Source organism: Caenorhabditis remanei, chromosome III (genome assembly GCF_010183535.1).
Source record: "Caenorhabditis remanei strain PX506 chromosome III, whole genome shotgun sequence".
NCBI lineage: Eukaryota > Metazoa > Nematoda > Chromadorea > Rhabditida > Rhabditidae > Caenorhabditis > Caenorhabditis remanei.
The window spans coordinates 3959879-3986314 of NC_071330.1; the positions used below are offsets into that span (position 1 = coordinate 3959879).

A 26436-nucleotide genomic window follows, 5' to 3' on the forward strand; every position below is an offset into this window, starting at 1 on the left:
CGTAGATCATGCCTATGACGTGCTCCTCAATCAGATCTTTTTTTTAAAGTACTGTAGTGCTGCTCTTTTGTACATTCTCCAGTAACCATAATAGAACTTTAACATTCCAACTTACCTTCCTCCGTATCCTTCCTCTACCCGTGAAGCCTCAAGAAGACAAAGTCAGAAGTCGGGTGAAGATGTCACGACCAATCATTGAACTTTTATTTTTTGTTCTCCATTTTCATCATCATTTCCCTGTTTTTGTAGTTTACACTTCTCTAAATCCCCATGCCCAATGAATTTGTTTTTATCCTACCGAATGACATGATTAATCATGCCATTCTGCTTGTTCACATTGCAAATTTCTCGCTTTTTACACAAACACTACCGAGAATGGGAAAAAAGGCTGAAATATTCTTGAGGAAGCTTTGAGTCACGTTCTCTTCTAAAAATCGCTCAGAAACTCGATAAGAACGACGTTCAAGAAAGGGGCCAAATTTTTTTTATTTACAGAGTGTTAGAATCTGGTTTTAGGGCTAGTTTCCACCTGAAAATGATAGTTTCCCAGTTTTCCCAGACTTGCAAAATATCGGCCCGGCCCGGCTCGGCCCGTCGGCCCGGGCCGGGCCGGTAGAGAAAGTTGCCGGCCCGGCCCGGCCCGGTCGGCCCGGAGTCAAAAAATGAGCACAACTTTTTCACAAAATTTTTCGAAATTTTTTGAAATTTTCGTCAAAAATAGTCAAAAATCCTATGTAAACTTGAGTTTTATCGATATGTAAAAACATAGTCGAAAATTCGACTTTTTTGCGAAAAAATCAAAAAATTTTCAAAAAAATTCAAATTTTCAAATTTTTGTACTGTGACCCGGGCCGGGCCAGGCCGGGCCGGGCCGGGCCGGGCCGGGCCGGGCCGGGCCGGGCCGGGCCGGGCCGGTGAAAATTCTCAAATCGGCCCGGCCCGTTGCAAGTATGAGTTTTCCGACATTTCGATAAAATGCCATTTAGATTTAGATCATGTCTGATAAATTGTAGCAAATGTTTTCATTTAACGAGCAGGAAGTTTCGTAAAAAGGTTATGTAGTGCTGCTGGAGGTTAAGTTACCATTTATTGGAAGATCAAAATAGATGCTCACCTCTGGGCTTTTATACCAAGCATAGAGGCGGAGCTTGCAAACAGTAGAAAAGAAGATAGATGATGATTCAGCCAGACGGTGAACCATCAAAGAGCGGAAAGATAAAAGGGTCAAGACAAAGGAATTGTAACTATGACTCTTTCATCAAGCAAAAAGATACAATTCTGTAGGAATTGTATATTTCGCTCAACATTTTTGTAAGATGAACGACTGATTTTGGTCGTCCGATCATGGAGATGGTATCTTTTGTTTAGGAGATGTCTTGATAAAAATTATTCGTTTCTGAGAACGAGATTAGTAGATTCGATTTTTGACATTCTTTCCCCGAGTCGCGTGGCGTGCGCGTCGAGATTCATATTGAGAGATTCGACCAACAATCGCTAAATTTGAATTTGGCACTCAGCCAAGTCTTTTTTGGCACCGTGCCAACCGTTGTACGATGGAGCGCGTTTTCGCGACCTCGCACCCAGCATGTTCAGATGAGTTCACGTTTAAAAAGTCAACTTTTGTTTCATATTTTCAGATGTATTTTCCAGAATTTAAAAAAAATCCAATTCCATATTCTTCAAACAAATTACCGCTGTCACACATCATATAAATAATTCAAAGCGAAACAAGCCTACAATGGCAACCCAGCCGCCAAAACGTAATAATTAGTCTCCCTTCTCTCTCCCTCCCCGCACGATTCATTTAATTACAAAGTAGGTCACATATCGGCTGTCATAAAGACCTGCCTCTCTTTTTTCTTCTTCAAAGTGTTGCACTTTTACAACCTTTTATCAGTTTTACGGGGCGGAAAAGATGAAATGATAAGGCTGCCAAGTTTCTGCTTTACAGAGAAACTTTGATACCGCTAATTTTTTCATTTTTTCAACACTAGTTGCCGTAAATACTGTATTATAACGGCATGCCGTTATATGTTTCAACTGCTTCGGAGAGAATTTTTGTGGTTTCAGAAATTTATTATAATTAAACAAAGACAAATAGTATATATGGGGTGCCGCTATAATACAGGTGCCGTTATAATACTGTATTTACGGTATCTCACAAAAATTAAACTAACTGTCCTCACTGACCTAGTAATTCAACAATTACATTGTCGCAACATTTAGATTTTATTGTGTCTGAAGTCTCTTTCTCCGTTATAATGCCTTCTGTTTTGACCTCGTCGCAAAGTTGGTATGTACTTCCTCGCCGGGTAGAGTATCGAGAGGAGATTCAAATCAAACATTGTCTGAGTAAGTGAAGACATACAAGGCGTGTAGTGCGGGAATGATTGATGGATTCTTTTTTGCAAATTGCTGTTTTTTTAAATGTCTATGAGATTTGCCTGAAAGCTTCGTTGTTATTTTATAATTGAGATTGCACTAATTTCTTCCCTGGTGTGAAACTTTTTAAAATTTTTCTTATATTTCCGATCTGGGTGCCGGTTTTAGTTTTCAAGGCGATTTTAGAAAAGTAGTAACAAGGAAAGTATAATTTTTGACTGTGCAAAGATTTATTTTATGGGTGTGGGAAGAGAGTTGTGAAGCATATGGTGGGAAATGGTTCCAACTGATGAATATATTCATGTCGTTGGCAAGAAGACATTTGTTCACGCCATGATTTTCAACAAAAGACGTGTGAATATTCACTTTTCAACTCGGTCCCCTAATTCTTCTGGGATGTGAAACAGGTGTGGAGTTGAGGAAAGATAGCGTGGGTAGGTTACACAGAAAATGAAATTTTTATTGCGAACTTGGGAGCGTGTGCCCGCATCAAGGTTTTCTATCTGATCGAAAACTCCGTTTCTTCGTCAGGGAACTGGAAAACAGACGAAGATGAGGGTTATGAATCTTGATTTAACATTTCGTATACCTTGAAATATTTTCAAACTTATTCAGAATCTTCTATTTTTTCCAACTTTTTTAACCTGTCGGCCATAAAGAGTATGCTGATTTGAATATTACTAGTTTTTGGTAGTGAAAAAGAACTTTTCAAGGAAAAATTCTGTTATTTTGAAGTTAAAACTCCTAAAATTTCAGGGTTTTTTGAATTCTAACAATTTTTTTGCAAAATATTGAGAATCTATCATTAAAATCAGCTTTTCTTGAAAAACTGTGCACGGATTGAAATCATGTTCAGTCAAGTTTTCAAAGTGTCGAGCATTTAGAGGAGTCGGTTGATTCGAGGGAATACGGTATTTGTTGGTTTTGCCAAGTGTTTTCCTTCGTGTGATGAGAAACAAAGACATCCGATTTTGGTACTGTCTTTTTTCTGCTTGCAAATGAGAGCCAACATCGAGGGTTCTGAAGATCAAAATATTTGAAGAAATCCAGAAAGTCGAACTGAACGAGATTAATGACCTCATCTCCATCTATTTTCCAGTTCATTGACGAGGAAACGGAAATTCAGGAATAAAATGAAACTCTGTTGATTTTTGCCTTCTTTGAGAAAATAGCGAACCTTGCTGTCGGCACCCACTCAAAAGTTCCCAATAAAATTTTCACATTCAACCCACGCTAAATATCTTTTTTAGGCTCCGCATTTGTTCCTCGTTTTCAGACTTGCAAAATATCGGTCCGGCCCGTCAGCCCGGCCCGTTGCAAGTCTGCTAGTTTTAAAGTAATTGGACGACCGAGTTGAAATTTGAATATTCACACGTCTTTTTTTGAAAAGCATACAACTGCCGTGAACAAATGTTTCCAAGCCAACGATATGAATATATGTATCAGTTGGAACCATTTCCAACCATATGCTCCGCAACGACTTCTCATAATCTATGCTCTCTCTCTCTCCGTGTACCCATACAATAAATCTCTGTCTCCACACTTCCTGCCGTGCCATTCCCTTGAGTATTCATCTTCCCAGTGAGATCCCTTCTTCTTATTCATTTCTCTCGAATGTTTCCATCTCTCACTTCTCTCTGAGTGTTCTCTCAACTCATCCATCTTCTTGCAAACAGCTGGCACTGGCGGAGGTCTTTTGGCAGAAGAAGGGATGACGTCAGGTGGCGGGAAAAAGAGAACACATGTTGGTTTTGTTTCAAGGTTTCTCTACTCTGTTCTCTGTGTACTCAAACAGTGTATCTGTTACTCTTCGAAGGTTTCCCATGGACTTTTCTAGAAAAAACTGTGGGATGTTATTTTTTGTTCTCTCATAAATCCGAAGTTTGTTTAAAAGATTTTTTTAAAGAAATGTGAATTTCCTTTTTTCTCAAAAAAGAAATATATTTTTGTGTCAAATTGTAAAGACACTATGAACAGCATAATATGAAGTCTTCACTCATCTTCAGTTATTTTCTCGGTGCCATTGTTAAAACGACGCCCTACCGAGACTGGGATTTCGGTGGAGCGCAGTTGCAATGTTTGTGCCTTTACTTGCGTTTTCAAATATTGATTTTTAAACAATGCATCGCTCTCAGAATTTTCTTATTTTTCGAACTTTTTTTCTCTGTTTCAGTTTTTTTTCCATGTCCTCCTACTAGAGGTTTCTTCTTCTTTTTTTGTTGAGAAATCTGATTTTTAACACAATTTTTTGTTGAAAAATAGAAATATTCATCTTTTTAAAAAACCTGTACTGATTTGAATCTTTGAAATATTTCAAATCCCTCCCTCCCATCAAAATTCAAGAATAACAGAACGACCTCTAAAAAGAAACAGACAAAGAAGAGGATTATGTTTGATTTTGGCCAAAAATGAAAATAATAGGATCTTTTTTGAAAAACGGAGAGAAGGTGCCTCGAAATTTCTTTATTCTTTGAACAATTGTTTTGGGACATTTTTTTATTTATAAGCGGCGCCCTGACTTCAGTATTGAGGAAAATTCTTGTTCTTGCTTTCACCGTTGGAGTAATACAATTTTTGAAAGAATTTCACCGAGCCAATAAACTAACACTAATTGTGGTTTTTGGACATTTCGTGGGTCTTTGAAGTCCCAATTTCGTAGTTTACAACTTAATCACTTGATCAGTTTTCTCTTCCTCCCAACAATTTTTTTTCAAAGAATAGGTTTAATTACTCACGTTTGAGGTGTTCCTGATACAAAAGAGTCAAACATCTTGTAAAAAAGAAAAGGTCCAAAGCAAAACCTTACTGATTTTTGTTATTACTCTTTTTTTCTTCTCATTCACCGCACATGCTCGTTTTATTTGAACAATATCTGATTCATTCATTTTTCAGAGAACTGAGGTAATTCAGCGTCTTCGGACGCCACAATTCAACAAAACCACCAAAACCAAATCCAACAAAATTTCTTGTAAGTTTTTATATCTTAAACAGGAAAGTATTTGGGCTTATAGCTTTCTTTAACCCAATTTCTTGAACCCAGCTCCAAGTCAATTTTTCATGTTACTTAGAATTCTGTATCAGTACCTTCTTTAAAGGCGTATATCTATAAAGTGGGCGGAGCTACCAAAAAGTTGTCAACTACAAAAATATGTAACATTTCATGTAGATTAACTTTGTAGTCGAAAACTTTTTTGTAAATGCAGGCCCTAGGAAGTTGTCGGCGCTTGAAACAGAACATGTGTACTTTTTTCGGTAGCTAATTGAATGGAAAAAGTTATGACGACTTGCTTCATATCTCTAAAATAGTGTCTAGCTTAAAATCTTACTACAGTATGCTATTTGGACTATCAGGATTCTATTTCTGTCATTAGTATTGGCTGAATACTAATTAAATAACTTGAAAGCATCATATAAAATGGGTAACATGATTTCGCAAGCATTATGATTCATCATTTTCAGAAATAACACCAACATCATCATGTTCCTCTCTCTCCATCATATAAATCCGGAGTACATGGAGAAGATCAAGACACATTTGTGTGTGTAAGTTAAAACATACAACCCCTTTTTAGTTCCATGTCTCAATTTCCCATTTCAATTGCAGAACCAAATATGAGAGCATGAAGAACTTCTTCCGGTGTAGCTTCCCTGTATCAAAAAATGAGTGTTGCTCGTATGTCGGTAGCTTGTCAGACGTCGATAATCATTTCGCCATGCATACGTGAGTTTTCAGTTATTGATTCATATCTTTACACATTTTTTCTTAGTGGAGCCTACCGCTTCTACTGTTGGAAATGCAACCAACTCTTCCATGAGGAATCAGCGACTAATACTCATTCGAAAAACGGGTGTCCTAGAAGTGTAAGTTATTTTTATATGAAGTGATTCTGGTCATTGTAAGTTTTATTGTTTTTTCAGAAATCGGAATTTCTCGCCCACGATGAAAAGCTCGTTCTCTTCCATCGTAGAGCTAAGAACTTGTTTATCAAGCAGATTGATAGAGAGGATTACAAGAGGATTCACGAAGGAAACTTACAAATAATGAAAAGTTCTGTAGACAAAGATGTTCCTACATACGACGTTTCCGCTCCATTCAATTCTGCGAAAAGGGCCGCGCTACCAGATTATCCCACAAGACATCCCGATCATCGATCAAGTCGTCAAGTTTTTGACGCCGTCGCTACACCTAGATATGAAGATCAGCAGAACTTAGATGTGCGGTCACAACCAACCGCCCCTGGAAGATCTGAAGAGAGACAAGTTCCACGCTTGCAACCAACTGCACCGAGTAGAACAGAAAGATCGGAGCCAACTGCGCCAATTCGAACTCCAAGACCAGAAACCGCGCCTGTCTCTGATCAACGACAGACTCACATCTCAGATCCTCGCCTGCAATCCATGTCTACTCCACAGGAATGCCGACCAGCACAGGAAAGAGAACGGGATTTGGAGCGCGAGTACTCTTCTGGCCAAAGACTCCAAACGTCGACCCGTCAACAGGATGCTGTTCCTACTGTTCCAGCACCAAGACCGGATTCCGAGAGACCAGCTTCACGTCCATCCGCCGGACCGGATAGAACACCAAGATCGGAACTCGGGCATGTACAAGAATCCGTTGACAATCATCAATCCGGGTTGTCAACTCCTCAAAACGAGGCCTCTCCCCGTACCTGCCCACCAAGACGAGAACGAGACTCAGGGCTTGATAGAGCAGCTCACCAAAGATTCCAAGAAACTACCCGTCAACAGGATCCTGCTCCTAGTGTTCCAGCACCAAAACGAAATTCCGAGAGGCTAGCTCCACATTATCAACAAAATGTTGGGGCGGACAGAACACCGAGACCAGAGCTCGGACATGGACAAAAATCCGACATGTCTCCTCCTCTGAATGATGCCCCTCCACGTACCTGCCTACCAAGACGAGGACGGGATTTGGAACTGGAGTACTCTGCTGACCAAAGACTCCAAATGTCAACCCGTCAACAAGATTCTGCTCCTATTGTTCCCGCACCAAGACCAAATTCCGTGAGGCCAGCTCCACAGCATCCCCAAAATACTGCTCCACATCCGTCCGTCGGATCGGACAGAATATCGAGATTAGAAGTCGGACATGGACAAGAATTCGTATATAATCAACAATTTGGGATATCTACTGCTCACAATCAGAACGACGCCCCTCCTGGTATCTGCCCACCAGCACCAAGAAGAGAGTGGGGTTCTGAGTTGGAGAACGGAGCTCACCAAAGATTCCACGACTCTGACCCTCGACAGGATAATGCGACTACTCCAGAACAGGAAGCCTCTCCTCGTGTCTGTCCACCAGCCCCCAGAAGAGAGTGGGGCTATGAGTTGGAGCACGGAGCTCACCAAAGGTTCCAAGACTCTGACTCTCGACAGGTCTCTGTTCCTCCACGACCTGATCAGTTTGAATCCCATGGCCATTATCCTCAAGACTCTTGGCACAGTAATGGGCGAGCAGGGTTTCCAACACCTGCTCACAGCCCAAATGCTCCATTGCTCGGACCACCAGTAAATGAAGTGCCTCACCATCACAACGGATTGCAGAATAGGGGACCTGGCCACCCTCTTCATCCAGTTTGGGGTGTTTTTGGGTTCCAAGGCAACAGAGATTCAAGACAACCAAATGGATACCAAAGTGGCCCACCCCCGTTTGTCCATCAACAGCCAGCAAACAATCAGTGGAACAACAACAACCCTCCAAACAGAAATGACTTTAGTCGGGATTACTGGGATCATCAAAGACCACCACGCCATTCTAGATCACGCCATCCGTCCCCAGAACGTGGCGGAAACTGGAATAGGTCTCGATCAAGGAGTCGTCCGCAATCAAGAGGACCGACCACTCCGAATACCAACCGTGATCGTTCTCCACATCGGTCGAAGTCTCGTCAGTCTCGTCGTTCGTCACCAGAGCCAGTCGTTCAACAAGAAAACTGTACTCAGACTGCTCCCGAAGAACCCAACCAAACTTCTCTGAGTGATCTAAGCGATGTTCGACGCATAATGAATAAATGGTTGTCTCGAAAAAGCAGTGACGCAGATGAGGCGGTTCAGACGACAGACCACAACAACGTGATTGTTCACCATCAACAATCCGCGCATCCACTTTTGGGAAGTCCGATTTTCCTTCCGGCCACCAAACCCAAACCTTTGAAAGAGCTATCTGAAAAAGATATTGAATTGAAGGCGGATCTTGAATTGAAAGCAAGGCTAGCTGAAATGCGTGTGGAACGATATTTTCCACCTCCACCGCCTCCACCACCTTCAGTGCCAGATCATGAGCATGTGGGAGCAAGACAGACGGAATCGATCACCGAGTCTCCAGCCTCAGCTCAGGCGGATGATCCACCTGCCACGGACCCCGCAACCAATCGCATCCATCAAGGCATTCAAGCTCTTAGGTTTACCCTAACTGGTCAATGTTCCAATCGTCCACCTACTTCCAAACCATCACCAGTTTCTCCACCACGGCCTGCCTCAGTCCTACTTGCTCTCAAAGATAAAAATATCAAAACCGTTGATCAACTTCTTCGAGAAAGGCCACTCCAGCAAACTGAACGAGTTTCTAGAAAGCGAATCTCAAATCATGATGATGACTCGAATGTTCAAACTCAGTTTGCTCCAGATTGCTCCAAGCCAACAGTGAATGCAAGAAATGGGCGCGAGGAGAGTGAAGATCAAGCTCCAATCCAAAAACGATCAAGACCAACTTATTCGGAGACTGACTATTCTCCATCTTCTCCAACCTACTCTGAAACCTCTTCATCATCAACGGAGAATTCTCAGAGACCACCAGCTCGTCCCAGTGGGTCTCCTCAACGCCATCAACCAGCGTAATAGAAATTTGTCTCAGTTTCATTCTATAACAAATCTTATTTTCAGATCGGTTTCGTTGAAGATTCAAACTCCTACTCAGTTCAAGACGACGCCGACAAAGATTCGTTACTCCCGAAGCTCAACGGATTCTGACGGCAGTGGTGGCTCCATTGGGGTTTCTGGTTAGTTTCTCTTTTATAGTTTTTAGTTTAAGATAGTGTTGGTTATGTCTTTTGATTAAAAAATTAAAAATGGAATAGAATTCTTGTGAATAGTTGACATTTTTTGCAAGTATCTTAAAACCTGTAATAGAGGAGCACCTATTGGTGCTTGTTCGCAGCGGTATATCTCGGTTCCCAGAGGAAACATCAAAAAGTTGTAAACTGACAAAATATAGCTAAATAGTCATAAAATAATTCTTCAATTGAAAACATTTTCATATTTTAAGAGACAGCCGAGATAGGATGCTCCAAACTCTTGCTAGCGGGCGCGTTTCTGTTACAAGGGTTACGGTACTTCCCACCAGGTTATATATATCGACCTGTTTCTGGCAGCCAGTAAAAATGTTTCTATGCAATGTATAATAACAGATGCTTCCAAATCAGAATTCAATAGATTACACTTTTTGAAAAGCATATGAGTTCCGATTAGTTCTAGATCTAATTCAGACGGTTAAGGTTTGGGGGTGTCTTAATTTAGGCTGGCTATGATTTAGTGGTTTTTACTTTATATTGGGTCAATTCCATTTTTTCCAAACTCATATTTTTTCAGTCCCCATCAATCACACAACACCAGTCAAAAGTCGTGGCACTTCCCTGGCAGTCAATTCCCATGGATCAAATAGAAATGCCAGTTTGTTGACTTCTCCGGAGAAGTATCGAACACGAAAAATGGCTCATCCAGAGAAGTAATTTCCTCGGTTGTTCCCATCACACTGCTTTTCTGTTCTCGTGACTTCTAGTATATCATATCTTGACTCTGAAACTCTCTTGGCTCGATTCCCCCTTTGCTACTCGCGATTCTGACATTGTCTTTGCGCGTTTTCCCCCTGACGCTAGTCTTCACCGTACTTGTGGGTCATGAATTTTCTATAGATTCTCAGCCCACTTTGGTCCACCAACTCGTATGGAAGTTCTCTTCTGTACTCCTCAACCTCATTCGCGTATCTGTTTTGATTTTGCTCTTGTATTTTAAACTAACTTTTTGTTGGTTGTTCTGGATTTTCAATCCATTTCGTAAAGAAATGAATTTATTTCTAACTTCAACAAAATATTTAGTATAAAATAGCATCTGCTTCCACTCACACCACTCAAATTCCCCACCGTCCCAATTCGAAATAAACAGCATTAAATAGGTTCTATAAGCACCAAAAAGTTTATGAACCTCATTTAGTGTTTTTGTTTTGTAAAAAGCAAATAGTGTGAATTTTGCTTTATTTTTTTTTGGAAATATTAATCTCTTTTGTCTTCTATCTAAATAACTATTGTATTTTTTGTCTTTGTCTTCATCATTCTGTCTATTTTACAAGTTACACCTACCATGTCTATTCAATTATTATCTATTTACTGTATTGGATTTTTTACCCATGTCAAAACATCGGCAAGGTTTTTTTCCCAGTTCAGATTTAACATTATATATATATACTTTGGCTATGAATAAAACGTTCAAAAATATGTTGCGTTTTGTGTTGCTTAGATAACAAATTCGGTTTGTGGCAGAGAATATGCTTTTGGCTAATATCATGGCCGAGACAATGGAAAGAGGGCGTGGCTTATTTTAAGCTCGGGAATTTAGGTCCGCTAACACCGAATGTCAAGAAAGTTTGTTTTGACAATAGCCCTGGCCTCATCTTGAACGTTCTCTCAAATTCTGATTAATTAGCGCTTCCCAGAACCCCGCGAAGATCCTGTGTGAGTTCTAAATTCGAGAAAATTGTGTTCTGGGTTTAAAAAAATCAGAATCTGCTTCAAAAAGCAGATAATAGTTTTATAAAATTGAATCGGTTTATTTATATTACCCGTTAAAGGAATCACAAGTAAATAAAAAGTATCGCAGGCAGTAATGAAAATTATCTCAAAACTTTTCAAAAATTATTCCTATTTGTCGCGAGATCTAGGGGGGACCGACTATTTGTCGGTACTGGTGGATAGTAGAGTTCCTTGCTGGCAGCAATCTGAAACCCGAAACATTTAAGTATAAACTATTCAATTTTTCTCATACTAACATAGTTGTGACGTGCATAATTCTCCAAGAACTTTTTGATATATCGCAGAAAGTAATGAACATGTGTTTGTTTCATTATTTCCCGATTGGCTCGAGCGCGTCTGAGTTCTCGAACCAAATGGTTCGCCTCCATAATTCTAGCGTTGTCAGTGTGAACATCGATTCCTGGATCGACGACACCCAGGTGATCCAGAGCATCGCGATACTAAAAATAAGTTATTTTTTGTAAGATTACGGTTAAAAAAGCAACTTACCATATCATCCAAGTGGATAGCACAACATTGGAACTTCGGTAGTTTAGCAATCTCCTTAGCATCATCCATTGAGTACAATTCATTTTTTACACAAATGAAGATCATAATGTAGGCATCGTTGGTGCGCACTAATCGCACTTCACTCGTCTGTTTTCTCTCCAAGCACACTATGCACGGTGTGGATGCGTATCCTGGTATACTTTCAAGATTCATGAATTTGTTTTCCGTTTTCGATGTTTCAGATTTCATAAAGTTGTCCTGGACATTGGAAGATGACGTTCCGAGTTGTGCCTTTTCTGGATTTCCAGAAAGCGTCAAGAACTCTGGTTTGGTTTCCTGCAGAATGTACGTCGAACTTTTGCCACCAGAGAAAGAATGTTCCACGTGGTTTTCAGAAGCCGGAGCCTCAGAATTTTCCTCTTTAAACTTATCCTGCTGTTCATTGTGTTTTGGGTAGCAATTCGAGTTGAATGTCTGTAATAATTGAGTTTTAGAAGCAGACTAGCGAGATTTTTCACCGGCCGGGCTGGACCGGGTTTCAGTACAAAAACTAGGATTTTTGACTATTTTTGATTAAAAAATTCAAAAAATCTCGAACACGTGACGCGATCACAACGCCTCATTCCAGTCTCTCAAAATGCAAACATGAATACTACTATCACGGCACGCTTCTTACAACCGCGCTCTACCGAAATCGTAGAAAATTGTGTGCGAAATTGAGAGACTCAGAGAAAAAGAGACATTTTTCAAGCGCATTTCGGTAGATCGTAGTCGTAAGAACATTTTCGTGCTAATATCGTGTTTTAGAAATATATATCGATTTTTTAAACCATTTGGGCCGCTTTGATGAGATTGTTTTAGGTTCATATCGAATAATGTATCAGTTTTCAGTTAGAAAAAAAGATTTTCGGAAAACAGAAAAACTTAGGCAAATACTCATTGACTACCGTACTCATTGCCTACGGTTACTCATTGACTACGCTGTCTCATTGCCTACTCATACTCATTGCCTACGGACAGCTCATTGACTACGCTTGGCTCATTGCCTATATATACTCATTGCCTACGCTTGACTCTTTGACTACGCTTGGCTCTTTGCCTACTCTTGCTCATTGCCTACGCTCGGCTCATTGACTCCCCTTTTTTTTACTTTATAGCAGAGATTCTGGAACTGGTAATTGGTGAATACCTACACGAGCCCAAGGAACGTTTCATGAAAGTTTGCAATAACAATAAGGAGTACGCAATTTAGAAACTGATACCATTATCCTGAAGGTCAACTCTCAATGCAGATGTTTGATGGCGTAGGTTTCTGTATAAGTTATTTCATTGTGGACTCAACTTCCATTTAGGGAGCTGCGTGATTCAGGCAATGTTTTTGGATAAGATAATACACAGCTGTAAAGTCTAGAATTACTATTATTTCTGGCTATGATTGTTCAATCGCTTCCTATTCACAACAACTTTAACTAAATCATTTGTCTAAAATTAGGACACAATCTGGAAAAATCAGAATTAGGTAGTTAAATTCAACTTCAATGAGTTCTGACAAGAGAAGGTCCCCGAGTGTACCCCCCGGATTCGGCTTTTCTTTTTAAATTAAAAGTTCTAGAGTTGGACAGAACTTTGTAAGCTCGAACCTATACGATCTGAATGGGTAATTATAGAGTTTACATACGAAACTATAGGGTTCAAATATGAAATAATTTAACCAGGGAATAATTTAGGTATTGGCTATTTATCAAATATAGGAAAGTAGATAAATGTAGTAGTATATGAGTCATCCAGAGAATTGCTGCCGGATAGAGGTACCTTCTTACTGCAAGAAGAAAAGAAGAGGGAGAGCTTCTTTGTTTTCAGTACGAGACATTGGACTTGATCTACCCTATGATAATCCCATACTTGCAAACCGGGCCGAAACGGGCCGACACGGGCCGGGGCGTAACTCACTTCAAACTCAATATTATGAGCTCAAAAATATACCAAAATGTAGATCTCAACGAGTTCTATGTCCGTGACCCACTGCGGGCCGGATGGCTATTCGGTAATGTGCCGCGGGCCGGGCTAGAATGGTTTTTTTGGCCATTTTCGCGTTTTTTGGCACTTTTTCCCGGCCCGCGGCACATTACCGAATAGCCATCCGGCCCGCAGTGGGTCACGGACATAGAACTCGTCGAGATCTACATTTTGGTATATTTTTGAGCTCATAATATTGAGTTTGAAGCGAGTTACGCCCCGGCCCGTGTCGGCCCGTTTCGGCCCGGTTTGCAAGTATGGATAATCCCACTGAAGTACCCATTATCAGAGCTCCGAAAATTACCCACTGGTTCTACTTATTCTATGATCAGGACCCTTCTTCGACTACTTTAGATTGTACTTCACAATCTTGGGAAACACATGCTCTTATGTCCCAAAAACAAATCTCAAATTAACCAGAAACCTATATATAAAGTGTAGGTATTCACCAATTACCAGTTCCAGAATCTCTGCTATAAAGTAAAAAAAAAGGGAGTCAATGAGCCGAGCGTAGGCAATGAGCAAGAGTAGGCAAAGAGCCAAGCGTAGTCAAAGAGTCAAGCGTAGGCAATGAGTATATATAGGCAATGAGCCAAGCGTAGTCAATGAGCTGTCCGTAGGCAATGAGTATGAGTAGGCAATGAGACAGCGTAGTCAATGAGTAACCGTAGGCAATGAGTACCGTAGTCAATGAGTATTTGCCAAAAACTTACAATTAATTCTTCACTAGTGGGTAATGCAACTCCAGGCTTCAGAAAGTCGACGAACGAATGAAATTTTGCATTTTCGACTACCGGAAATGGGATTCCATTATCTTTGAGAAACTCCAGAAGCCGAACTTTCATCATAAATGATTCAGAATTCTGAAATATGGATTGCGTTTTTCAACAAAAAAAACTATATATGTACTTACCTCAAAATTCTCCACATTTTCCATTTTTGAATTCGAAAAATATGAAATAAAAATGACGACGAGAGAGCGCACCAACAGAGGAGAGTGGGAGAAGAAGAGAGGAATAGAGTATAGGGACAATGAGACCCTATACACAGCCGATATAATACATACACTAGCTGTCTCCCAGTCAGAGAAACTCTCCTTTCGCTATACACTCTCTCACGCACAGCGTGTGTGTCTGCGTCTCTCTCTTCAGTATAGTCTCTAGATTATATCGGCGAGAGACGCAGAGTTTTTTTCTCCCGTCGACACAGATTTTCAGATTTTGACCTATTCTCGCATTTTTTCGTAACAAGTTACAAAAAATACTATGGAATATGCGGGAATAGGCCAAAACTGAAAATCTGTGTCGATGCCACAAAAACTCTGTGTCTCTCTTGCGGATACTCTCTCGTTTGCGGTGGGGCACTGTTGTAAGAAAACTGGACTGCTATTGAAAAATATCTTGATAATCAAGCCTGAAAATTAGTTTTTGAACGGTAAATCTAAAGTTTCACTTCGAAAAACTAGTTTTCGTCGGTTCGAGAAAAAATGTCTTCGGGAAAACGAGCTGATCTCACTGAATACGCAATATTCCGCTATAAATTTTATATATTTTCGAGAGAAAAACATTCTCTACAATCTGATGGCGTGCAAATCTTGCAAAGATTGCCTAATTTTGACTAATAGTAAGACGATGAAAACCCACGGCGTTTATGTCCCTCACTATCAGTTGTAAAATGACAGTATAATGCAAACGTGCACCACTGTTAATTTCTCTGGAAATCACTTACGCATTTGTTGTGGCGGTTGTTCACGTAAATAGATATTTATGGGCTCTTCAAATGACGAAAAGAAGAAAACTTTGGGAATATATCGACTCATCTGACCAATCAAGATTTTGAAAACAACTCTTGTCGAGCGTTTATGATAATTGGTTGAATATCGACTCGCATTGATTTTGGTCTCTCTTGAAAATACGAAGATAAGATCATATTTCTGGAATTTGTTTTTAATTCGAAAGTTGTATAAAAATGTATGATTTTGGAAGTACTGCGTTTTGTTGTCCCTAATCCATTTCCAGAACTGAAAAAGGAAATACTATACAGCAATAAATGGCTCTTTTGAAGTCAATAGTTCTTGATCAGATGGTTCTAATTCATATCAATTCTAATCCGGGATGTTCTGATTAGGAGCTCAAATTCACAAGAACTTCCAGCTCTCAACCTCTTAATTGTTTCTCCTTTTCTTCCTCAATATGACCCAAAATCTGGTGTAGTCTCCATCTGTATCTAAGATGTTATACACATTTTACATAAGTGCTCAAAATGAAATGACGTCAAACTTCCGTCCTCTCAAGACTCTTCTAGTTGCCTATGGTGACAACCACAAGATGTCTCTTCTGCTCCAAAACACCGCATGTTTGTAGTTTGAATAAATTGGATGAAGACAACATGGCTAGGAATTCGAAAAATGAACTTTATTGTGGAAAAAATCCATAAAACACGAAAAATCTGAGAAGATCACTTGATCAACGCTTCAAGAAAGGTCAGCAGTCCTCCTCTGACTCGTCTTGAGATCTCCTGAAGTCTCCACTCGAATGCACTTGTGTCGACATAGAAGATCGGAACTCTCGGGAATTCTTCCTTCTGGATCTTCATCAGTTTTCCCTGCAGATCCTCATAGTGAGCCTTGACTTTATGGAGTTTCTCGATGTTCGATGTCCTGAGTTCTCTCTTGGTCACCTTCATGTATCCGTTCGGGAACGGAGAACGGGCACGAAGGAAGGCACAACGACGGTCGAGATCCTTGTAGATGTTCTTGATAGAGATGAGGAGAATTCCACGCTCCTGAAATTTGGAAGTTAGGAATTTCAAGGTTCCACAGGCTAGAATAGTTCGGTACCGAAATGTAACACTGTCAGTAAATGAGCTCTTGTTAGAATCTGGGATAGTTTGAAAGAATTGAGCATTCCAGAACACCTATTGTAATTTAGCTTACCATGAGGTCTCTACCAGATCTGAGAAAGTTGCCTGAGAAATAGAGAGACGCAGATTTAAAAATATTTTCGTTAGAGCAAACGTGCAAAACCCACTCTACGCAAATACACATTGAGCTAGCTGACATGATGCCTCCGAGTTTGATAGAACTAGGGCGCTCAATTGAGAAATGCGGCCCTACAGTAATACAAGGTCTCAGAGAATTTTAACTAAACTAGATGATTCTCCAGCACGCGACGCGACCGCAGCGCAATGCGTCAAATCCAACTGGCGGAAAAAATGTAGTTGAGAACGATTAGCCTAAAATGTTTTGCACACACAATGCCGTTGTGTGTGTGTGCTAAACCCCAGAGCTTATTCAACATACCTTGCGACTCTCCTCCACAATATCCTTCGATTCCTCCTTGACAAGAATTTTCTCCGTCATCGTTAACTCCTTCGACTCCTCCTTGATAAGAGCTTGCTCGGCCATTATTGATTTCAGTGCTTACCACTTACTGAAAAAATTAGCATTAAATAAACGACTCCCTAAACTGAAAAGTGCGCAAAAAGTCATTCTCATAGTGAGAAGTACAGAGCAAGTGCTCCGTTTATGGCAGAGTGAAAGTCAGAAGAGACACGAGACCACGCCCAGATCAATGAAAAAGCTCACAAAAACACTCAAACGTTGAGAATCTTCTCGACGCGACAGTAGCCAATGGAGACGGCGCCAAACACACACACACACACACACACACATCTGGATGAATTCTTATACAAAGAGACAGGGGAAGTGAGGAAGGGAAGTGAGTGTAGATGAGTATCCATGGATTCTCAGAATTTCTAGAAGACAGAAAAATACATTTTCAAGGATTAGAGGACGCATTGAAGACTACATTTTGTGTAGCACACACTGAGTTTATAAAAATATGAAATCTGAAACGAGAAGGATTTGGTTGAAAAAGGAGTTTTAGAAGAAAGTTAGCTGACGTCATCAAGATTCTGATTTTGATTTCGATTTTGGAATAGCTTTCTCAAAACTGATAGTGAGTGTTAAAGCATGTTTTCGAGTTTCAGTGTAAGATATAGAGTTTTGGGAGAGGTTCTTGGGTGTTTTTTCTTCGTTTTTTACGATATAAATTGAAAAAAAACACGAAATTTTGGGGCAAAAACTCTCGTGGGAAAACTCTTCTACCTAGACTCCTTTTGAGCCGGGAAAACGGGCATTTAGAGCGTTTAGAGCGATTTTTAGCATATGCTCCAATGATGAAAGTTGTTCAGAATTTTCTGAAGTATCAGAATCTGAAATAAAAAAATATGACTTCAGTCCTCCACATTAATGTTGATTAAGTACATAAAAAGTTGTCAAATACAAAATTGAAGATCTGAGTTTGGTCTATATGAAAATTTAAAAAAAAACCAAAATTCAAAGCGAGCTTTGAAAAACGAGACATATTTTCATGGATCACACTGCAAAAGGCTATTGCTCAAGCTTGAAGTATCATCGTCTTCAAACAATCACACCTCTTACTCATCATTTCCATCAGAATTTTCGATTGCGAAATTTCAACAGAGATTCAACATAGATCGATTCAATGTATTTCCTTCTGTACGGTGCCACAACAAGTGGCCGCGTTGACGTGTATCTCACATACGTGTCTCGTGAACTCCGGAATATCCATGCCGATCCATCAAGCTTTATTTGTCGCCTCATTTGTGATGGCCATCTTCACCTACCCATTGTGCTTTGTTTCAAAGCACTCATTTTCAATAATCTCTGATATTATTCTCATAATTTATTATACCATATATTCATTGGCTCATAGAATTCCAAAAGAACGACTTCGCTGGTTTTTGGTGATCGAGGTGAGGCACAAAGTACCATCATCTTCTAATCATTACTTTTCAGTTTCTAATTTTCGCATTGCTCTCATTCATGGTGACAACAGTTTTGATCAATCAGAAAGGAGCAAGGATTGAATATAATGATAAGATCATACTTTTCATCAACTATACAGGTTGTTCTTCAAGTTTTCAAGTACAAAAGTATGAATCTTTAATTTGTATTTCAGGTTTGATACTCCACATATTTGCGTTTAGCTCTCAAATTATCAAGGATGACAGGAAGATCGATGATTGTCCTGGAACACCAGTTCCCATTTCCATGTCCCAAATTTTTAACATCTCTTAATCTTTTTTCTCATATTTATCGAACTGATTTGATGTATTAATATTATTCAGTAAATCAGTTAGAACAAAGATTGATAGCAAATACGAAAATGTGATACATGGAAATCTAGTGAAACACCATCTTCTCAGTTGTGATTTCTTATTTAACAGAATTTCAAACTGTCATTATTGTGCTAGAACACCTTTTCACCTCACTCTTCCCAATGTGTTCACATTATTTTGTACCTTTTTCAAGATTTTTGATCGTCTCTTACTTTCAAATCATCAAACAATTGAGTTTCGTTAACACTGAGTCACTCTTGCTAGTTGAGAAACAGAACAGAGAAACAGAGACATCGTTATCGATTTGATTCCATGCCACCGTGAATGTTCCCACACACTATACATGCATATCAACAGTTGCCTCTTTTTGTTTCGTTTCTCTCCAAAGTATCAGAAAACAGTTTTAAAAAAAAGAACACTTTAATTTAATCACAAATTGAATAGTACTATGACATACAGCAATGATTGTGCGGCGCAATACATATTCATCGGCTCCGTCCATTCCTTGCGACCTCCTCTCAAAAAAATAGGCGGTTACCAATAAGTGGGCGGAAAACTGAAAAACTGTGCCGCATTCCTATCCTTCTCTCTCCTAAATTTCCTCCTTTCGCCTTTTTTCAATCCTTAACAGTTTCTTTACAGTGTCATGGACTACTTGATGATCTTCCTCGAATTGATTTTCGTCGTCCAGACCGCTTTCCTCGCGACATGGACCACCACTTTCATCTATTCGGCCAGTGACATGTGTACACTTGCCGAGATCTCCATTTCAGTTTTTTACTACATCGCAGTGCTCATGCAAGTTCGCTATGTGATCATTCTCGATGTAAGTATCATTTCGAATATTTTTTCTGATATGCTCATTTTTTCAGTTCTTGCTCTGCATCACAGACAACGTCATCCTCATCAGCATCAAGTTCGAAATGGAGATGGTTCAACACTTCCAGCAAGATTGGAACATCTTCATCGCGTCTGCTGTTGGTATGTCATTTTTGCAGTTACAACAAAATCAATTAATTTCATTTTTAGGACACTTGTTCCACAATTTCATGTTCTTCGGTCTGTTCCTCGTGCAGTACAAGTGGCAGGAGTGTAATAAGTCATTCGAGGCTCTCCAACAAGCCGACTCCAAAGACCAGAACGAGGAAAAAAACAAGGAGAAGACTGCTCCAATTGAATATGTTTGAAATTAATTGTTTTTACAAAAAATGTTAATGGAATAAAGTTTAAAAGTAGAATTTCTGAAATTGTTTTGTTTCGTGTGGACTTGCAACATGTCCTTTGCGTATCTCCTATGTTGATGTTCTCTTTCTGAATGTCCTTGAGCTCTTAGTTCCTCTCCCACTCATATTTTGGCCGATAATCAGGCTTGGTCAGGTCTAACTCAAACTTTTGCTAATATCATCTTCCGCTTTTGACGAACTTTGAAACGTTTGCGATCTTTTTGACAGCTCTGGGGTCTTCGGGTATTTTTTAGATAAAAAGTAGAAACAGCGGTATCGTTTGTTTATTCGATTCTTTTGTTCCTAAAAATTCCCATCCCCTATCACATGCATGTCGACGTGGCCTATATTGCTGATCAGGGCCTCTTGTTGGTTTTTTTCTTTCTTCAGCATACTAAGTTCAGCTAGTATAGGAAATAGTCCAGTCTTATAGCGATTATTGGAAGCGAAGCATTGTAACAGTAGTCTGGCGTACCCTATCGCTCCTTTTTATTATATTTAGTTTTATAACTTTAATAACCTTGAAAAAGTATTTTTGCACTTTTTCGGTTTTGATTCCACCCCTAAAAAGAACTATCCAAAACAGAACACTGTCCGAATAAGAACTGCCATATTCAGAAATTACCAAAGGATGTACAACTGTTATTTCGAAACCAATACACCTCAATTTTCTGGTAGTTCTGATTCGTACTAGTTTTAATCAAGACGGTTCTTATTCGGTCGACTCTGATTCGACCATCTCGCTCCCCCAGAAAATACTTTTTCCTTTTTTTCTAAAAAATTGTCCTTTCACTCCTCAAATGATTTTCTTTTTCCTCTCTATCTATTCGTGTTCTCCATTCTTTGATGGTCTCGCCGCGATTTGAGTTCCCACGCATAACACATGCATGTCGACGTGGCGTTTGATGTGTGTTGACTGATTTTTCTCTTTTCCTTTCCAATACTGCTAACAATATAGTTTAGCTGATCGTGGCTTTGATTTTAAAATTCATCTCTTTTTTGAAGCTCCACCCATTTCTTGTGGTGGTCTAAATGGGCGAAGCTTTGAAAAACACTGTCCTCTCATTGTTTTTCTTTTCCTGCCATTTGCCGAGGTCTCGCCGCGAATCGTGATTGCGAAATCAGAATATTTTCAATTGATTTCATTCCGTACTTTCCATCCCAATCTCTCTCTCTTTTCAGCATCATGATGTTTCTCGAAATCGTCTACATCGTGTTCACCTTCTTCCTGGCCTCATTATCAGCCCTCTTCCTGTCATTCTCCAACCATGCTTACACACTCGCCACCTCTTCTGTCTTGACTCTCTATTACTTCTTGGTGCTCATGGTGGGAGCAAAAGATAACAGTCGCCGTGTTCAAATCATACATGTGAGTAGTTTTGCATACCGTAATAGAAAGACATCTGAAGATCCGGATGTAGCTGTGAAAAAATATAGTTTCGACAAGGATTTCAAAAAATATTTTTGCAGGCTGAAACGCGAGTGCGGCAGGGAGTTGTGGGCGGAGCTTAAAAAGCTGCGCTGTCGAAATTCCAGCTGTTTTTTAACGAGCAAAATTGAATTTGAAGATAAACTCGTATTTTAATTGATTAAACAAGAAAATATGCAAATATAAAGCAAAAAACGTTGAAAACATCAAATAAAATACGAGTTTGTCTTAAAATTCAATTTCGCTCGTTAAAAAACAGCGCCGCTTTTTAAGCTCCGCTCACAATTCCTTTTTTTGAAAATCCTTGTCAAAACTTTATTTTTTTCACAGAAAGTGTCCTTTTATCATAGGTCTTATGGTAATCTTTTACAAAATTAATTCATCTTTTTCTCTTTTCAGTTTCTGTTCTGCATGTTGTCACTCTACATCCTCTTCGATATGCTTATCTACAACAAAACTCTGTATCAGGTCGATGAGGTCGTCTTCTACATGTCCCTTGCAGGTATGTCATTCTTGAAGTCTCACAAAAGTTTTTACAACCTTTTTTTCATTTCAGGATTCTTCTTTCATACCATCCTCTCTTACATTCTGGAAGTCACGAAGAAGAGATATCCGGAAGTGTTGGCTGAAAGTGAGAATGGTGTGATTGTTGTGAGCAAAGTGGAGTATTTCGAGAATGGAGATGTTCATGTTGAATTTATTTAAATGTCTTGTCGTAGAATATTTTGTTGCCGGAATAATTGTTAGTGATAAACAAATATAAAGAGAATAAATAGTTTGATAACCGTTGGCATGGTTTGGGCTTTTTTTGTAGAAATTCTTGTTCTTGCGGTATTCCTCCTAGATATATAATGGGAGGGAATATCTTCTAGTGATAAGAAAGATGCAGACACGAACTCTGAGAATGAAAGTGTAAAAAAGAAGTAACTGTCGTCTTCATCTACTTGAATCTGGATGTTTCTATGATGATTGATCGAACGTAAAACATAAAATATAGTAAACAATTTATTTTGTTTCGTTTGGAACAACTTGACCATGAGTTCTTTTCTTCAGATTCGAGATTGCTTCAATCATATCATCCCATAGAAATTTCAAACGTTGTCCCAATCCAATGCAATCCCAATAAGCAACACATATATTATCTTCGAATTCAAACAACTGAGTATGCATTACATCCGAATGAACTTCCCGAACTTTCTTTCTGTACTCTTTGAGCTCTTCCATAGTTTTGGAGTTTAATTCCATCTCGACTTTAGGCAAATCATACATGGTGTGATTAAGCAAACATGGGAAATCGAGAACATTGAAAAATGTATTTCATATAATTTGGTACAACTTTATATTCCAGCTATTACACGAACACGAAGAAAAAAAGAAGCAAACGAAAAGTGGTAGATAGAAATGTTTTATGTTCGCTCAATCAAGTACAGGAATACTTTGAATCGGTAGAAATATGTAATAAGTACTTTGAGCAGTGAGGATCAAAAAGAGAAAATATCTAACTCTGGAGAGGGAACTGGTTCAAAGAAATTAGCTGAAACTTGAAAAGAAGAAACTACTAAGGCAGTCGTAGCTGTGAAAACTGACATTGCGTCTTTATCGGTCGTTCTTATGATTTTATCGAATCTCATCTGAATTTTTAAAATGAATGATTTATTGAATGAAGAAAATCGAAAATAAAGACTGACTCATTATTTCCTATCGTTCGGAACAACTTGATCATGAGTTCTATTCTTCAGATTCGAGATTGCTTCAATCATATCATCCCATAGAAATTTCAAAAGTTGTCCCCATCCGATGCAATCCCAATAAGCAACACATATGTTTTCTTCGAATGCAAACAACTGAGTATGCATAACATCCGAATGAACTTCTCGTACTTTCTTTCTATATTCTCTGAGCTCTTCCATAGTTTTGGAGTTCAATTCCATCTCCACATTAGGCAAATCATACAGTGGATAATTGACACGGATGTCGTATTTTTGCATAAATATCTTCCGTTCGTTGGTATCATCGCAAAGTCGCATTATACCCCCGATAATAAACTTCCTTTTCCGCTCCAACTTTCTCTCGTTCATCTGGAAACAGTTGAAGGAGAATTTGAAATAGAAACGAGTAGAAACAAGAGAGCAATCTACAAAATCAATAATAAGGAGGCGAGAGAGGTTCGTGCAACGGAGGAACAGATGGTCAGTATCTTATGGAGGATAGGGAGGGAGGTGGTCCCTGTTTATTAGCAAGGTCAAACAATTGTGCCCTGAAGAAACAAAAGCAGCCCGCATCAGAGACCTGTTAGAGAGAAAAGACCCTAGCATTGAAATGCTGCTGACACTAAATCTGAAGCACTGATTTGAAAAAAGTGACTGAAACTGGAAAAAATAATTAATAGAGTAGGCATAGATGGGATAACTGTCATTGAGTATTTTCCGGTTGCTCTCATGATTTCATTGTCTCACATATAAATTTTTAATATGAATGGTTTATTGAGTAAGGAAAATCGGAAATAAGGACTGATTCATTATTTTATTTCGTTCGGAACAACTCGATCATGGGTTATATTTTTCAGATTCGAGATTGCTTCAATCATGTCATCCCATAGCAATTTCAAAAGTTGTCCCCATCCGATGCAATCCCAATAACCAACACATCCATCTCTATCGCATTCCATCAATTGAATATGCATTACAGTATGATGAACTTTCCGAACATTCATTCTGTATTCTTTGAGCTCTTCCGAAGTTTTGGAGTTTAATTCTATCTCGACATTTTGCAAATCATACAATGGATAATGAACAGAAACGCCGTACTTTTGCATAAATGTCTTCCGTTTGTTGGTATCCTCGCAAAGTCGCATTATACAGCCAATGACATATTTTCTTTTTCGCTCCAATTTTCTTTCGTTCATCTGGAAAAATTGATAGTTCAACGTGTTTAATGCCTGATTGAAAATAGCAGTTCTAAAGAAAATGAATATAAAAATGGCATGCAAAAGAATCAATAATAAGAGAGTAGAGAGGTCCGTTAGAGACAGATGGTCAGTATCTAATGAAGGGAAAGAAAGCGTTCGAAACGAATTGGGAATGAAAACTAAGCCTTCAAGTGAGACATGTTGCTCACTCTATTGAAGTCGCCTTGAAAAAAGTTATATTCATGTTATTTATTAAATTTCTGAGGCAGCTGTTACCGTTACGGTAGAGCGCAATTGAATAACCGTGCAAAGGAAAAGGAACCACCTCGCTCTCTATCCTCCATATGATACTGACCATCTGTCACTCCTTTACACGCATCTTTTCGCCCGGTTATTACTAATTGTTGTCTAAGTTTTCATCAACTTTTATATTTTTAATCAAACTCCGACCACTTCAAATCGGCAAGCTTGTCCTTACGTGATTTAAGAAGAGGGGCCAAATCTGAAAGTTCTAAACTATTCAGGAATTATTTCCAGAAATTTCTGAAAAGATGTCGAAGCCATCCGATTTGGAGGACGCGTTCGAACAACTCTCTATCGATACACAAGCAAACAAACGAGATTCGTTAGTTCTGTTGTTGTAATTTATTCCCGCTAACAATTCAAATTCCAGATTGGCTTTTCGAGAAGGGCCAAAACGTCACCGTGCTCTTGTGGACAAAACAATTAAATTCAGTTGTCGACGTGATCATATTCTTATTGAGATTCGAAATCAAGGTCGATCAAGAAAAGTCTTGTATGCTGGAGTTGATTGGAATTCAGAAGTTGTATTCTCGAATGTGGATTCTTTGTCGAAATATAAACCGGATAAAAAAGTTGAAATATCAGTCAAGAGGGTACGTTTTTGACAATTTTATTGCACGCGCCTCAAAATTTAGTTCGTGAAGACAACATATATTTTGTTTCAGCAATGCAAGTTAATAAAATCGGAGGATTATGAGATATTGGCATTCAACGAGTTGGCTGTCGCGTTGAAAAACCCGAAACAAGAATTAGAAGCTTTCATTTTCGAATATTGTGCTGATTACGCAAATATGCCAAGAGAAATTCAAGATGTAGAATCAAGCAAGAGTTACTATGAAAAGATGGGAGCTCTCCTCGTCTCATTGGATCATAAACTATCCGCTAGAAGACTGAAATTGATCGTAGAAGATCCTGATGACGTCACTTCGATTCTTCCTCAACTGGTCCCCGACTATCTTCAAATAATCACAATTAATTCAGAGGTGTCGAGCAACAGTTGGCAAAACCACGAGAAAATCAAAAGAATTGTGAATTTGGAGCAGTGGATGAAAGCTAAAATGTTGCTTTGCACTCAAAATATTTTCGCCTTTTTCCCAATGGAAAATCTCATGAATTTCAAACATCTCCGTATTAAGGAATGTTCCGTTGATACAGAATTTTTGTTGAAACTTAGAGAGGTTAGTTATCAATCAATAAACACCTGCAGCGAAAATGCGCTCGGAGTCGAATTATAATTTTTCCAGCTCTTCTCAAAATCTCCCAACCTTGGCAAATGTTACATCGAATCAAGATACAAATTCGACGCAGAAGTTCTTGCGGAACATGTCGGCGAACCGGCTCCCTCTACCCAATGGTCCTCCAATGTTCGACGTTATCAATTTCCAGATTCTGAAAAATTCCTGGAGTTTCAGTTTCATGGGGACACCATTAGCATTCAAAGATACCCAAAAAATAACACTACAAAGATCTAGTTTCAATGCTGGTCTCGCTCCAATGCTCCCTTACTTTATTACTTTTGTAATATCAATTTTATAATGAAATCATTAGCACCAAGATAAATATTAATTTCGCCATTGGACGATTATGAGTGAGAGAAGAGAATAAATCCGTTTTTACTTTCGATTTTTGTTATTCACACAAATCATTAAAAAACTCAGATTCGAGACGATGAAATCACGAGAGCGACCGAAAAACACTCAATGACAGTTTTCCCAG

General features: G+C 39.1%; 10 protein-coding genes across 10 annotated transcripts; 5 read left to right on the top strand and 5 right to left on the bottom strand.

Annotated features, from left to right (window-relative positions):
* Window positions 1-5860: 5860 nt before the first annotated feature.
* On the top strand, window positions 5861-10130 carry GCK72_008946 (uncharacterized protein; the record flags this gene model as incomplete). The annotated part of the gene is made up of 6 exons (XM_003099455.2): window positions 5861-5925; window positions 5987-6103; window positions 6150-6243; window positions 6301-9236; window positions 9286-9401; window positions 9991-10130. The coding sequence occupies 6 exons, from the start codon at window positions 5861-5863 to the stop codon at window positions 10128-10130; spliced, it is 3468 nt and encodes a 1155-aa protein (XP_003099503.2).
* A 1172-nt stretch (window positions 10131-11302) lies between these two features.
* On the bottom strand, window positions 11303-14649 carry GCK72_008947 (uncharacterized protein; the record flags this gene model as incomplete). The annotated part of the gene is made up of 5 exons (XM_053727129.1): window positions 11303-11392; window positions 11444-11647; window positions 11697-12170; window positions 14426-14575; window positions 14626-14649. 5 exons carry the CDS (start codon window positions 14647-14649, stop codon window positions 11303-11305), a joined length of 942 nt encoding a protein of 313 aa, XP_053586706.1.
* Window positions 14650-16169: 1520 nt separating this feature from the next.
* Window positions 16170-17118, bottom strand: GCK72_008948 (uncharacterized protein; the record flags this gene model as incomplete). Its single annotated transcript, XM_003099444.2, has 2 exons — window positions 16170-16496; window positions 17014-17118. The coding sequence occupies 2 exons, from the start codon at window positions 17116-17118 to the stop codon at window positions 16170-16172; spliced, it is 432 nt and encodes a 143-aa protein (XP_003099492.2).
* Window positions 17119-18305: 1187 nt separating this feature from the next.
* Window positions 18306-18816, top strand: GCK72_008949 (uncharacterized protein; the record flags this gene model as incomplete). The annotated part of the gene is made up of 3 exons (XM_003099443.2): window positions 18306-18491; window positions 18535-18643; window positions 18698-18816. 3 exons carry the CDS (start codon window positions 18306-18308, stop codon window positions 18814-18816), a joined length of 414 nt encoding a protein of 137 aa, XP_003099491.2.
* Window positions 18817-19503: 687 nt separating this feature from the next.
* Window positions 19504-20044, top strand: GCK72_008950 (uncharacterized protein; the record flags this gene model as incomplete). The annotated part of the gene is made up of 3 exons (XM_003099465.2): window positions 19504-19683; window positions 19730-19838; window positions 19887-20044. 3 exons carry the CDS (start codon window positions 19504-19506, stop codon window positions 20042-20044), a joined length of 447 nt encoding a protein of 148 aa, XP_003099513.2.
* Window positions 20045-21266: 1222 nt separating this feature from the next.
* On the top strand, window positions 21267-22214 carry GCK72_008951 (uncharacterized protein; the record flags this gene model as incomplete). Its single annotated transcript, XM_003099420.2, has 3 exons — window positions 21267-21449; window positions 21909-22011; window positions 22066-22214. 3 exons carry the CDS (start codon window positions 21267-21269, stop codon window positions 22212-22214), a joined length of 435 nt encoding a protein of 144 aa, XP_003099468.2.
* A 300-nt stretch (window positions 22215-22514) lies between these two features.
* Window positions 22515-22778, bottom strand: GCK72_008952 (uncharacterized protein; the record flags this gene model as incomplete). The annotated part of the gene is made up of 1 exon (XM_053727130.1): window positions 22515-22778. One exon carries the CDS (start codon window positions 22776-22778, stop codon window positions 22515-22517), a length of 264 nt encoding a protein of 87 aa, XP_053586707.1.
* A 422-nt stretch (window positions 22779-23200) lies between these two features.
* On the bottom strand, window positions 23201-23587 carry GCK72_008953 (uncharacterized protein; the record flags this gene model as incomplete). The annotated part of the gene is made up of 1 exon (XM_003099459.2): window positions 23201-23587. One exon carries the CDS (start codon window positions 23585-23587, stop codon window positions 23201-23203), a length of 387 nt encoding a protein of 128 aa, XP_003099507.2.
* Window positions 23588-24027: 440 nt separating this feature from the next.
* Window positions 24028-24414, bottom strand: GCK72_008954 (uncharacterized protein; the record flags this gene model as incomplete). Its single annotated transcript, XM_003099468.2, has 1 exon — window positions 24028-24414. One exon carries the CDS (start codon window positions 24412-24414, stop codon window positions 24028-24030), a length of 387 nt encoding a protein of 128 aa, XP_003099516.2.
* Window positions 24415-24968: 554 nt separating this feature from the next.
* GCK72_008955 (uncharacterized protein) lies at window positions 24969-26192 on the top strand (the record flags this gene model as incomplete). The annotated part of the gene is made up of 4 exons (XM_053727131.1): window positions 24969-25042; window positions 25091-25313; window positions 25386-25898; window positions 25965-26192. The coding sequence occupies 4 exons, from the start codon at window positions 24969-24971 to the stop codon at window positions 26190-26192; spliced, it is 1038 nt and encodes a 345-aa protein (XP_053586708.1).
* Between the last annotated feature and the right edge of the window lie 244 nt (window positions 26193-26436).